Source organism: Diceros bicornis, chromosome 36 (assembly GCF_020826845.1).
Source record: "Diceros bicornis minor isolate mBicDic1 chromosome 36, mDicBic1.mat.cur, whole genome shotgun sequence".
Taxonomy (NCBI): domain Eukaryota; kingdom Metazoa; phylum Chordata; class Mammalia; order Perissodactyla; family Rhinocerotidae; genus Diceros; species Diceros bicornis.
The window spans coordinates 13,297,882-13,312,588 of record NC_080775.1 but is presented as its reverse complement, the minus strand read 5'-3'; the positions used below and the strand labels follow the sequence as shown (position 1 = coordinate 13,312,588).

Below are 14,707 nucleotides of genomic sequence, written 5' to 3'. Positions count from 1 at the left end.
CCTCTTCAACAGGTGTTGCTTCACCTAAGTTTAGAGTATTGCCATCTGGATTGTTGGCAAATAAAAATACAGCTGAAATACAGGATCATTCCTTGCCTGTGGTTTGTCTTCAACCCAAAGTCTCAGAAGTTAAGAGGAGTAGAAGATTCTTGGGACAGCTCCACTCTCTTTCTGCTGGTATAGGTTCCTTTGCTCTTTCTTATCCTTCTCTCAGCATTGTAATTTACTAAAAATGCATCTTGAAAGAGCTGCTCACTCTCATTTTCCTAGTAGCCTCTTGAATTTTACCACAGGCATGAAAAGTCCCCATTAAAGCACCATCCTGGTTTATAATCACCATTCTAATCTGAGCTGGATTACTATTCAAATGCTACCAAAGCCAAAATGTGGCTGGTGGGTGGAGGACGAGGCTAAGGAATGGGAAGGGAGTGGAAAATGGGAGGGCAGCTGGGGTTTCAAAATGTGGGAGAGCCCTGGAATTCAGTGGGACGGAGGAAGGAAAATGTTCTGAAAGGCATTTCAGAGCAATGTGGCAACAAGTAATCTGGCGGTGTGTTCCTTGTAGGTTGTTCCGAGAGTCAGCCTCCACCCAAACCAGTTTGTGACCACAATGGGATAGGCACTTTGCACCGAAGCCCATCCTTTCTTCTGAAATCCAACAAGAAGCTACACTTCAAATTTAAGAAGACAGTTATAGTCATTCCAATGTTTTGGTTTTTAATCATTAAAAGACAGGAAAAAAGAGTAAGTTACAAAATATTGCAGAGGAGCCATTAAGAAATTCTAGAAGGATGAGAAGCACTTTACAGTGCTAAGAGTGATTTAGCGGGACTGGACATGTGGCCTGGGGGCTCCCCCAAGAGAGAGCTGGGTTTACTTTGCCCACATTCTGATAACAAGCTTTTGTCCCTGTCTGTGTCACAGGGTCAAGGCTAATAAAGGAGCAGGCCCTACAAGTCTCCCCACTTAGGGGGCCCTGTTCTAACAAATGGGGTCTGGTTACAGCACCTGGTGTGATGAAATGCTTGCTGCTGATTGTCACTGAGTAGCTGCTGAGAGAGAAGGAAAGAGAACATTCTCATCTGGATCCTCCGCCTACTCGTCTGAGCCCTGTATGATAGTTTATCAGTTATATAAAATCCTGTTTCAACACTAACTGTCTGAGAGGATGAGAGCAATGATGTAATGCTTATAGCCTTGTACTAAAATATGATATTTAAGTGAACAACAAATAAAAGTCAAGCTCTGTGGGGGAAAACGACCACAGGAAGAGTGAGGATTAAACGGTTGGGAAAAGATGACCTAAGAGGAAAGATGAGAGGCACCACATGACTTAGGTTGCTGAAGAGGGCAGAAATGGGTGATGTCAATTTAATCCAACTTTTTCTTATCTGTTCTGAGTGAAGACGGGAAAAATGACAGTCAATACCCTTGACATATGGATATTTATATGCTTCAAGGATACTAAGTCACATGTCTATAGAAATACATGTGGTAGAACCAGAAAATCATGGCGGTCAATTAGTCTGGCGAGCCTATTTTACATAAAAGAAACTAAGAACCCAAGAGTTTAAGTGAAGGACTCAGGCCTCCCTCATATTTAATCAATGGCAGAGATCTACAGGATACTTTCATCCAAGTCCCACTGCGAGACTGCCACCAACCACGGGTTGGGTGGCTTGGAGAACAGAGGTCCTCATCCCACCACGGCGCTGGCTGGAACCACTGGTTTCCAAGATCTCACCATAACCTCAAGTCCCACATTGAGCTCTAAAAATGCAATGATCCCATGAATTAAGAGCATTTCTCTAACTGCATGAAAAAAATATGCCGAGAATGTTGACCAACTGTTCTCCATCTCCATTTAGAAAAGAACACAAGGAAACTTGTTTCAACTATTTTAGGCAAATGAAGCCAGAGCTAGACCAAAGACTTCTGTAATGTCTGTGCAAGCAACACTACAACTAAATTATGGGAGGAAATGGGAATGACTCCTTCCCCACAGCTTCAGTAACATAACAATTAGCCACCATCTTAAGAACCATGATGTAGTTCTGCTTATAAACAAAATGATGGACCAGATGTAAATGCTCCTTCCTATTTTTGAGTAACATCCAATAATGAAAGAGTGTGGTTGCCAGTGTGCACTCCAAATGAAATATTGCAAAGTGACGGATCATCACTCATAAGGCTCAATAAAAAAAAAAATCTCATTTGCTCAAAAACATCACAAAGCAGTTCAAGTTTCCTCCACCCCAGCCTTCTGGCTTTTTCTAAAGTGAAGTTTAGGATTCCCGAACCACTTGCTAGTAAGAAGAGCACATGCTTGGCTTCCTCTGTGTACTTCATCTATAGACAAAGGTTTGAAGTTCTTATAAAATAGTTTCATTTTCTTTCTCTAACTAGGAGAACTAGACCCAGAGAATTGGAGAAGTCACACCAGTGTGCAAATAGCAATATCCAGAAATAAAACAACAGGCTTTCCTCTACCAAATAAGAGTAGATGCGTCATCTTGAGTTTCTTATTAATTACATGATTGAAATGGGTCCTTTCTGTGACTTACCGTTAATATTCAACGATTCAAGAGAGCCCCTTTGTATGTTTTAATTAATGCAGCAGAGCAGGTGACATAAGTAATTTTACTAAGTTTCTTATTGGCAACACCAAGAGGAATGTTATATCCGACTTAAATGGATTCCCAGTCCAGGTCAATACCATATTGATGGTCACCACATTACCTCGAGGAGCCAATTTCCACCAGATGGCCCCAGCATTTCTCCTAAATTACCTCCAAGTACTTATTTATGCAGGCCCTCTCTCCAAACCAAGTGAGTCTGCTCATTTCTCCCAGGTCCTATAAGTTCAGGACTCTGGGCCTTCCTTCTCTTGCTTGCCCACATCTGTAACTCTTCTCATCTTGGCCCAAGTTCTGCCTTCCTTCAAATCCCACCTCTTCCACGAGTTTTTCCCTGGTCCTTCCAGCCCCTGCTGATCCCTCTGTCACGTGTATTTGTGCTGTTGCTTCTGAAACATGTCAGTTACTTCCTATTGGAAACATGCTACCTTATATGGATCCAGCCCTCTGAGGTGACTGCAGTGAGAAATCAACACACGTGGACGGAGAGATGCCCGCAATCTCCTGCCATCAGTGACGTGACTCTGCAAGGGCCACGGTTCCTTACAAAAGTGTGTAAGACTCGGGCAGCTGCTAAGGGTAAAGGGTGAAGTTCAAAGTGCTCAGATCCTTTGCCTTCTCTTAAAGCACCGTGTGCTTGGGGAGACTTGGGATAAGTGGCACTTTTTTCATTATTTCTTCATTATCAGAGAGCTCATTTAAATGGAAGTAATAATCTTGATGTTGGCAAGTTAACTATTCAACTGAATAGTCATTTAGACAATAATAAACAACAATAACAACAACACAACAGCGGCTCACAAATTGAAACCAACACTTCTACCTATAAAGAGTCTGAACTAAAGTTGCATGTTGCCCTGGGGGAGGAAGGAAGCTTTACCTCATCCTGCACTCAGACGTTTTTTTCCTAAATCCAAAGACCACACCTGTACCAGGCTGAAAGCACACAGCAACGTCTGCTCCTGGCTTGGGCTCATGGGACAGTGTGGCCCCAGAATCGGAGAGAGAAACAGCCTTCTCTCTCTTCTCTCTTACAGATGCCAAATGGGGTGGGCTCTGTCCTGTTCAAATCAAAAACTGCCCAGCAGGAATGAGGCTGTGGCTTCTTTGTCCAAGACCCCAAATAGTGTCCCAATGTTGCAGAGATAAGGCACTGCTGGGGGGCAGGTGGAGGTGGCTGTGTCCAGTCCCACGGTTGACAGCACACTAGGGTCCTCTTATAAAGACTTCTTGGGCCGGCCCCGTGGCTTAGCGGTTAAGTGCACGCGCTCCGCTGCTGGTGGCCCGGGTTTGGATCCCGGGCGCGCACCGACACACCGCTTCTCCGGCCATGCTGAGGCCGCGTCCCACATACAGCAACTAGAAGGATGTGCAACTATGACATACAACTATCTACTGGGGCTTTGGGGGAAAAAATAAATAAATAAAAATTATTAAAAAATTATTAAAGACTTCTTTCCCCTTCTTCCCAGCATTACTCTGACTGCCAGGCTCCCACAGACTTAGTTAACTAATTATTCAATTAATTCATAATTTAAGGTCCCCCAAACCAGTAATCAACATTCACTTAGTCTTCATCTCACTTGACTTTGCAGCAACAACTGACACATGATACTCTCTCCTCCTTGAAGGACTTCCAGACCCCACATTCCCCTGGTTCTCCTCCCATTTCACCCGCTGCCCCTTCTCAGTCTCCTCTGTGGCTGCCTCCTCATCCTCCCGAGTCCCCAGGAACCAGCCCTGGGACTTTTCCTCTCCCACATCTACACCCACCCCCTGGCAATCTCATCCAGGTTCATGGCTTTAAAATGCATCCGGAGGCTAACAGCTCCCTAATACAGTCCATCCTCATCACTCGCGGATTCCGCATTTGCGAATCTGTCTACTCACTACGATGTATTTGTAACCCCCAAATCAATACTTGCGATGCTTTTGTGGTCATTTGTGGACGTGTGCAGAGAGGCCAAAACTTCGAGTCGCCTGAAGCACACGTTCTCAGCTGAGGTCAAACAAAGTGATGATGCTCTGCTCACTTGTTTCAGCTCTCACACTGTCAACAAGTATTGTCTTCATGGTCTAGTTAGTGCCAGGTGGTCTAGTTAGTGCCGGGTTTTTCATATTTTTGTGCATTTGTTGATTTCACAGTTTAAAAGGGCCTCCAAGGGTCACTGCTGAAGTGCTGTCTAGTGTTCCTAAGCACAAGAAGGCTGGGATGTGCCTTACGGAGAAAACGTGTGCCTTGGATAAATATCATTTAGGCATGAGCTATAGTGCTGTTGGCTGTGAGTTCAGTGTTAATGAAGCAACAATATTAAATAAGGTGTCTTTGAACAGAAATACACATAAAATAAAGGTATGTGTCAATCAGTTGATGAAAATGCTGTGAGCAGAGGTTTGCAGGAACCCAACACTATATTTCTCCTGGGAGCAGTGGTTCAGCATTCACTAATTCAGGGTTGCCAGAAACATTCTATAACATGACTACCGTGGATTAACGAGAATCAACTGTCTATATTTCCAGACTGGATCTCCCTCCAGAGCTCCAGACTCGTATTTCAACTGCCTCCTTGACCTTGCAAACTTTGATAAATCAAAACCCGAACTCCTGGTAATATTTCTGCAACATGCTCCTCCCACAAGCTTTTACATCCCCCTTAAAGGCACTAGCACCCTTCCAGGTGCTCAGGTCAAAAAACCTTGGAATTATCCTCAATTTCTCTCTCAATTTTTCAGAAAATCTTGATGATACTACCTTCAAATTACATCTGGAATCTGACAGCTTCTTACCACTTCCAGTCTGCCAACCTGGCCCAGCCTCCGTCATTTCTCACTTGGATAATGCCAACTGGTCTCCTTGCTTCCACCCTGGCCCTCCCCCTGCCATCTACCCCTATCCTAGCCTGTCTCCTAGAGGAATCCTGGTAAAAGTCAGATCATGCCATGCCTCACCTCAGAACCCTCCAATGGCTTCCCGCCACCCTGAGTAGAAACCAGAGTCTTGACAATGACTTATAAGTCCTGGTCTGCACAGGCCCCACCTGTTACTTCTCTGACGTTATCTTCCATTGTTCTCCTCGCTCCTGCTGCTCCCTCCTCCACCCCCATACTCCTGCCTCAGGGTCTTTGCACCTCCTTGTAATGCTTCTCCTTCAAATAACAGCATGGCCAGCTCCTTCACTCTGTCAAACCTTTACCCCATGGTCACCTTCTTAGTGAGGACTGCCCTCATCACTATATTTAAAATTGCAATCCCCTCCATACACACACCCTTCCTTTCTCTTTCCCACTTGATTTTTCTGCATAGTATTTATCGCCATCTAAGATACTAATTAATATGCTTAGCTGTTTGCTTATAGTCTGTCTCTTTCCCACTCAAATGTAAGTACCAAAGAGTGGGGGATTTTATCTGTTTCTCTTTTCTTTCTACTGACGCATCCCCGGTGCCTAGAACAGATGGTAGGCACTAAATAAATAATTCTTGAATGGATGAATAATGTAACACTTACCATACATTATTCAATGCACCTGTTTGCCCTCTGTCTCTCTCAATACCGTGAACATTTTGAGGTCAGAGACTCTGTCTTATTCATATTTGTATCGCTAACACCAAACCACTGTGCACAGCACATAATAGGAATTCAATAAATGCACGCTGAATGAATGGAAGGGGAGGAGAGCAAGAAAAAATTGCTAATTTTCATGAACCTTGGGTTTTTATCCAATTCAGTAAGCATCTGTGCAAAGATGAATAAGATAGTCCCTGCTCTAGAAAAATCCACAGTGCAATGGGGGAGAGACACAGATAAATATGGACTCTGATACAATGTGATCAGAGCCATGGTGAGAAAACGGTTAGAAAGAGAACTAGGATGACAAAGGAGATGATGGGTGTTGGGAACGCAGTCAAATGGGGTAAGGTAAGCTGGGCTTTGATGGCTGAATAGGAGCTTGCCATGCAGACTGTAGGGGAGGAAACAGCCCAAGCTCAGCTGCTCACTGTCTGAGGTATGTCTAAGTGGACACGAGCTCCCCAGTGTGGCCCCTTCCTTGCTCTAAAAGGTCTCCCAGGAGTCTCAGAGCTCCATAAATATGAACAAACAGAATTGCTATATTCCCACAGTCCTCCCCTTCCCTCTCCCCACTCAAACGCGGTATCTGACAAGAGAACTACCCAATGGCTCCACTTCCCGCCATTCAGTGTAGCGAGAGCAAGGGCCCCATCTACACATCCCTCCCAGCTCCCAGACTCATCCATGTCTCACAGCTAAACAGAACCAGACCACTCTGACCGCAGCCACTTAGAAACCCAGAGAAACTGCCATTCCGCGGGCTCTGCCAAGACGCAAAGAGGCAAAAATCAATTTATAGGGTGCTAGAACTTTCCAACATCAGAGCCAAATATGAGAACAGTGTGATGCATATGTAAATATGGACATTTTTTTGTCAGAACATTAAACTGTAGCCCGAGAGCCGACTTCCTGAAGGGGGACGCCGGGCAGGCCACAGCACCCTGGGCAGCTTCTCAGCCCGGGGTGGCCCGGGCACCAGACTGCTGAAGAGAGCAAGGCCATGCTGGCAAGGAGACTGGACACCATGACCTCACAGGCCTTTTCGTTTTCTAAGGTCTATGATTCACCATGGCTGGAACGGGCTTCTTTCCTCCCCATCTTTTCAGAGAAATGAGAACGAGCTTGTCTCATTCATTTTTATTTGCCGCATGCCTGATGGCTTGGACTGAGCTGGAGAAATCCTGCATACACACCGCATACACTCACATTTCCACCCACCACCCCCACCTCCCGGGCATACACATGCGTTTACACGTGGATCTCACACCACAGCCATGACTCCAAGTGCCCCGACGGGGTCCAGGCTCTTTTTGCAAGCACACTTTACTCTCCTAGAACAGAGATTGCTTCCTGTGCCATGAATCTCCATCAGGGCCTGCGCTGGCCTCTTCAACATGAGCAGAACCATCTCTCCTTTTCCATCTAGTGCATACACATAATCCAGGGACACAATCCCTGCTGTGACCGTCAGGAGCTAAGCAGCACTGACCACTCCTTCTCCTCCCCTGCCACATTTACAACATCATCTCCTTCTAAATCTCTGTTGCTTCCTTCCCTTTTCCTCATGTTATTCTCCATTCCCCTCAGCCCGCTCTTTTCTCCTCTGAGTTCTTTTAAAAAGGAAACAGCTGTGACATAACACCCACTATTATGTAAGAATTTGAAGGGCTGTGAAGAGCCTCAAAGGTCATTTGGAGTTTCCCACAATGCTCTGGGACCCCTGCCCATTTAGTTTGAGGCCTGCTTTCCTCAGCCTGCCTGGGAAGGTCACGTGATTGTACCTAAAACCAAACAGGAATGACACTGCTCCTATAACATCACCTCCTTTCTTTCAGGGCAGTCTTACTGTTATTAAGAAAGGCCATCCGGGGCCGGCCCCATGGCATAGTGGTTAAGTTTGGCGTGCTCTGCTTCAGCGGCCCAGGTTCGTGGGTTTTGATCCCGGGCACGGACCTGCACTACTCGTCAGCCATGCTGTGGCAGTGACCCACATACAAAATAGAGGAAGACTGGCACTGATGTTAGCTCAGGACTAATCTTCCTCAAGAGAAAAACGAGGAAGATTGGCAACAGATGTCAGCTCAGGGCTAATCTTCCTCAGCAAAAAGAAAAAAACAGAAAGGCCATCATGGTTTGCATGATAATTCAGCCTCCATCTTCCAAAAGCCTTTTCCATTCTCATTTTTACCCCTGCTCTCAGAATTCCTAGCCTGTACCCTCTCCCCAGACCTCTTCCCACTTAGGGCTTCTGCACAAGCTGATGTCTCTACCTGGAACATTCTGTCCCCTAACTTTCCCATGCTGGCTGCTTCTCATCATTAAGGCAAATGCCCTTCTCCTCCTTGTCCCCTTAACCGTCCTAATCCTTCCTCGCACCTTGTCACTCTATCGCTTGCCCCCATTCTATTTTCTTCGTAGCACTTATTATGATCTGAATAATCCTGTTCATTTATTTATTTCTTCGTTTGCTGTCACTCTCAACTAAAATGTAAGCTCCGTGAAGATAGGCACCCACTCTGTCTCATTCACGCCCTCACCCCAGTGCCTGGAACAGCACCTGGTACACAGTAGGGACTTTAGTATACATTTGCTGAATAAATATGTTCATGTAAATGGAAGTCTCAAAAACTTCACAAACAGTTCCAATGGCCTTTCTCCAGGTCCCCAGAAGACAGAAGATGAATCTCAGTGTGCAAGTGTTCAGATCTGCTGTAGCCTTTTCTGCATTCCATATGTTTGGTACAAAGGATCTGGGGTTCTGATTTTAGGAAAAACCTTAATTCTTGGCTTCTCCAGTACAAATCAGGATTAGTCAATTCAAGAGAGTGACTTCGTCAAGGTTTGAACCAGATTCCTCCTACCAATGTTTTCTTTCTGGCTGCTTCTATTTCAACATTTTAAGTGTTTTATTGTGTCTGCACCTGATTGTTATCTCAGTGTCTCACTGTAAATCCTTTGAAAACATAAATATACATCTAATATTTCTGGTATTAGAACGTGGGAATTCATCTAAATCAACTCCCAGCCTCCAGTCAGGCCCACACCCAAATCAAACAGGATTTCGACCCAACTATTAAAAGGTTTCAGGGGAAATCACTTCCCTTGTAACTCGTTCCAGTGTCTCTCAATCTTTTTATTCTTCCCTCAAGGGAAATGAAGGCAGCTGTGATCATGCACCAGGCTCAAATGCTTAAGAAGACAGATGAAGTTGCCATGTGGGGACGCGCGCGCGCACACACACACACACACACACACACACACTTTCACACATCCTTACCAACATAGCCTGGGGTTCCACAGGCTGTGGACATCACATCTCCCTTGCCCTCCATTTTTGACAATCCAAAGTCACTGATCATTATTTTGGACTCCTCATCTTGACTGTAGTACAACAGATTTTCAGGCTAGAAAGAAGATAAGGAAAAAAAATTTACAAACTGTGTTTAAAGTTGGGTTCATTGCGGGCGACTCACCAAATCACAAAACCCACTACAATTAAAGACTATACCTGACCTTTAACCATAGTCAACGCATGAGAAAAAGCCGTGTTGAAGAACAGCAACGTAGACAGTCCTGCACAGTATCAGGCACTTATAGGTTTTCAATAAATGTTAGTCCCTTTCCCTTATCAGTATTTTCTGTAATTAAAAAAATTAACCAGGGGCCAGCCTGGTGGCACAGTGGTTAAGTTTGTGCACTCTTATTCAGTGGCCCGTGGATCACGGGTTTGGATCCTGGGCCCAGACCTCCACACCGCTCATCAAGCCATGCTGTGGCGGTGTCCCACATACAAAACAGAGGAAGACTGGTACAGATGTTAGCTCAGGGCCAATCTTGCTCACCAAAAAATAAAAAACAAAAAACATAACCATATATTGAGGCAACCTAGAAAGCTGATGCCTCTCAGGCTTGTTGGCACATTTCTTGGGTTAGGGGAAAGGGGATTCCCAGAAATAAAATTACTTTTGCAGGTGCTACTCTGTTCTGTTTTTTTGACCCTTGTTATAAACTTTCCCTAACCCAGCGTCTCTCTCTGCCCTCGTAAAATCCCGGGTCCTATAGTTCTGGCAGGTGTGTGGCCTTTTCCCCTGTACTGAGCCAGCTGACACCTGCTCACTCCGCTCCCTGGGAAGTAGAGGGAGGTCACGACAGCACAAATTGGAGTTGGACGATCCTGCACTTTCCAGCCACGTGTCCTTAAGTACTCTGAGGTTCTGTCTGCCTTTCTGTACAATGATGGTTTCTCGCTTGCCTCCCTGAACGGTACACGACAGAGCTCAGGCAGCAGTAACGCACGACACACAGCAATAGTTCTGCACATCAGTGGCCCCTCCATGGTGTCTACACAGTGGGGGCTGAGGGGCGGCGCTCCTGGGATGGAGCAGGGAGACAAAAGAGCTTCATCTGCATAGCGTTTCACGGAAAATTGGACAGTCTTGTTGTTCTCAGCAAAAAATGGGGGCAGGGCTTATGGAGACTGAGGGAGATGTTACGGCCTCAGAGTTTGTACCTGCCACTGGGGGACAACACCTCTGCTGTTGTCCAGTAACGTGCCCCCACCAGGAAAATTCTGAAGATTCACCCAGTGAGTAAGTAATTGTGTCTCTCATTTACACTTAACCTTAAAGGAAACGCACAGGGAAGAATCCGAACTGGGAAACTCACCACTTCCTGTCTGGCTCTCATCCCGACCCCAAGAGTGAAGCAATAGTCTCTCTTGTCAGTGGTTTGTGGTGAATCTTTGGTTCCTAAGTATTGAATTATAGGAACTGTTCTTACGTAGGGTGACTAGACTTGTTTAGAAAAGTGGCTCTCAGCGTAGTTGTGTGACAGAATCACCTGTGAGAGTACTAAATGTCTGGGGAAATTGTTCTGCAGTAGATTTGAGATTGGGCCCAGGCCTCTGGAGTTTAGGACTCCATGGGGAGATTCTGATGTGCAACCACTGCTGTGAAGAAATTCTGAGGTCTGACCAAGACTCCCTGCTTGACCAAACTTTAGTCAGGCTCCTCTGAGCCCTCTTCTTGACTAGGCCTCAACCTCGCCCTCCTGTCCTTGCCAGGCCTGCACAGCCCAGTCTTGGCAAGACTCCTGCTAAATCGGTTTAGAAAGAATCCCTCACCCTTCATATCTGTTCGAGTTCTTCACCCCTCCACCTTTGATGCTGTTAAAAAATATTATTGAGACACTTGTTGAAGACGGTAAGGAAGACTTTATTCAGGGGGACTACTGCAGTGGGGTTTTGCAGTAGGGAAGAAAGATTGGACTCGACTCCTAATACAACGAGGACAAGTGGAGATTTATAGCCCAGGAGCAGGATGGGGGGGTCAGTGGACGGAAATTACTAAGAGAGGACATCAAGGGTAAGGGGGATTCTGGCTACATCAACTTGAGAGCAGTCTTGCTAAAGGCAGGCAGCGTGGTTGGATATGGAGGGTGGGGGATAAGGAACCGATCAGATATCAAGGGTGGGGGGTTTTCGCTAAAGTGACTCAGTGGGATTCTTGCTAAGACTGGACTATGTGGGCAGTGCCAATGGACTAAGGATGGAGAGCCAGTGGACTTGGTCAAAGGAGAGAGTCTGCCAACGTCTAAGTCTCTAGCCAGCTTTTAGCAAGAATCCCCCTGCCCTTGAGTCTCCTCTTAGTAACTTTCCATCCATGACCCCTCACTCTGCTCAATGGCCACATCCCGACGTGTTCTTGATGAACTTGGAGTTGAGTCCAAATCTCTCCCTTACTGCAACACCCCTCTTGCAGTAGTCTTGAATAGTCTTCCTTACCATTTTAACAAGTGTCAGAATAAATTTTTTCTTTACGAGAAGCCAAAGGAAAAAAATACTATCTTTCATCCCAAGTAAAAACACAAAAAGAAACGGCATTTAACATTCACTGTGACATTAATTCTGCGGACAAAGCATGAGATTAGAAGAAAATCAACTGTATGCTTGAGGATGCTTTCAATGAGATTTAAAAGAGAACAAAATCGGCCAATCAATAGTTGAAATAAGAATAAAACTCAGAAAGTGGGGGAAATAACCTAATCAGAATGTGCATGTGGTTCATGATTTCTCTGAATATTTACTGATTATCCTTTGATGAACAGTAAGGATTGTTCATGGGTACAGAGAAAACTTTTTTTTAAGTTTCTGATTTTCAGTCTTCCTGTCCCAGTACTTCTGCAGCTGTAAATCTAAGCAAGGAGTGGAAAGTCAGTGATCTCAAGCTCTTAAACAAGCCTGCATCCAGGCAAGAGACTGCCAAAGAGCCAACATCCCTCCTGACACATTCCTCCTACAGGAGATGGATCTGGGTCAACAAAGTGCTCTTTTGAGGACAATTACCAAGGAGGGTTAAACCGACTGGACATTCACAGCTTAGATCAACACTCTTAATTGTCTCAAGATTAGTAAAGCAGCAAGGCTTTTCATGGGGGGAAAAGGGGAACAGAGGAAAGTGGGAGAGAACACAGGCTCAGGGATAGTCTGGATGGGGGCCCCCAGTTGCAGTGGGAGGGCTGTGGGAGTCCAGGAGGGGGGTGGAGGGGATCTTGCAATTCTGCCTGGGGTCTTATGTGGCCTAGGACCACCTGAAAAATTGTTTTTCTGGCATCTTTGCGAGACAACTGGTGGCCAATAACTGAGTTGGAATAACAATCCCAACCCTTTAATAGTTCACATAATAAGCTTTCAAAAGATCCGAATCAACACTTCCAATAAAGTTAATGTTACATATACTCATATTCCTAATCTGATGATTCTCAACTGGGGGCAATTTTGCCCCACCCCTCAGGGGACATTTGGCAATGCCTCGAGACATTTTTGGTGTCACAACTCGAGTAGTGATACTGGCATCTAGTGGGTAGAGGCCAGGATGCTGCTAAACATCCTACAATGCATAGGACAGTCCCTCCCAACAAAGAATGATCCAGCTCCAATGTCAAGAGTGCAGGGGCTGAGAAGCCGTACCCTAATCTGAGGAGGCAGTAGTGGACATGTCCTGTCTCAGTCCCTTGTTTTGGAAAAAGGACAACTGATTGTTTCTAGTAGCTTCCTGGGGCGAGAAGACACAAGAATACTTCTATGGAGGGAGAAGGAGATAGATTCGCATATGGGGGTGGGGGAGTATCCCAGATTGTGCCCTAATCTTAAATTAATTCAATCATGTTCTCTATTGCTCTGGCCTAGATCATATAGTTTTAACTTTCTTACATGATTATGAAAATGTAATATCCCAACCCCAACTTCCTCCACATAGATCAAACTCCTTTGTGCCTCTGAAAAGAGATCACAAAATGGTCCTAGAATGACAATGTTCTTTCCACAATGACAAGCCTGGTGATCTTAAAGCTCCCCAGGCTGCGAGCTGCAAGTACTTCTCCAAAAACATTACGTGGGTGTGAAAAACAGTATTTCCCATACAGGCAATCTGCCTTTCTACAGGGGAAAGAAACATTGCCCTTCTAGGAGACGGTCTATCTGCTTAGAAATTCTTTCTAATAAATACAGACAACCAGCCCATCACATCACATCTCCGTAGGCACCACACTAATTTGTTCAGAGGCAGCTGCCTGCTGTGTTCTGGAAGCATAGAATCAGCATTTGGTGAGGGCACAAAAGAGCAGAGAAGGCACCGCTGCCTGGCATAGAGGTGCCATGTCAGCTTATCAGCCCTTCCCTAGCCCTGTGAAGGACCTCCAGGTCCTGAAGTCCAGCTAATCACGCTCACAGCCCATTTCGCCCATCGAGAAGCCTGCAAAGGGCAAAGGCTGTAAAGACTCGATTAACATTCCCAAATGTTCTCCAAGAGCGGTTCCCTGGCCAACATCAGCATCACCTGTCATCCCCTTAGAAATGCAAGTTCTCAGGCCCCACTGCAGACCTACAGAATCAGAACCTCTGGGGTGGGGCCAGCAATCTACGTTTTTACAAGCCCTGTAGACGATTCTGATGTAGGCTAACACTTGGGATCCGCTACCCTAGTCAATGGAAAACGATAACATGGAGAGAAGAGAAAACTTTACAGGGAGTCCTTATGAAAGGAAAAGCTACACCATTTTAATACCTTGACACCCAGTACCAGACAGTGTGCAGATGCTGAAATTGTTTTAACAAATGTTTATGATTTTTTCTTTAAATTGATTTAGATTTCTCACAGTTGTGTAGAGCATGGCTTCTGTATAACATAATCCCTGTGTTTACGATATGAGTGGTGAGTATGTGTGCTGGGGTGGAATTTATGTCTAGACTGGTGCAGTGAGCTCTGAAGGCTGGACCTGTGACTGCTGTAGAATAAAGCCAGATTATGGCCTTGGGTCAACCACACTGCCTTTTACTGTTCCTCAACGTGATATGTTCGATATCCACCCTTGGTACTATATGTTTGATATCTACCCCTCAGTATCTACATAGACCTGGAGAGAAATGTAATGCCAATGTGTCCAAGTAAGGCCCAGATCCTTCAGTGCCTTTGGGTGAAGGGTCACTATGCCAAAAGCCCATAA

General features: G+C 45.4%; 1 protein-coding gene across 2 annotated transcripts in view; it reads right to left on the bottom strand.

The window, feature by feature from the left end:
* Positions 1–14,707, bottom strand: part of CAMK1D (calcium/calmodulin dependent protein kinase ID) — a 410,392-nt gene that overhangs the window by 44,890 nt on the left and 350,795 nt on the right. For both annotated transcript variants that reach the window (XM_058532428.1, XM_058532429.1), the window contains exon 5: positions 9,483–9,609. In XM_058532428.1, coding sequence (XP_058388411.1) covers positions 9,483–9,609 — 127 coding nt within the window. The remainder of the gene's footprint in view (positions 1–9,482; positions 9,610–14,707) is intronic.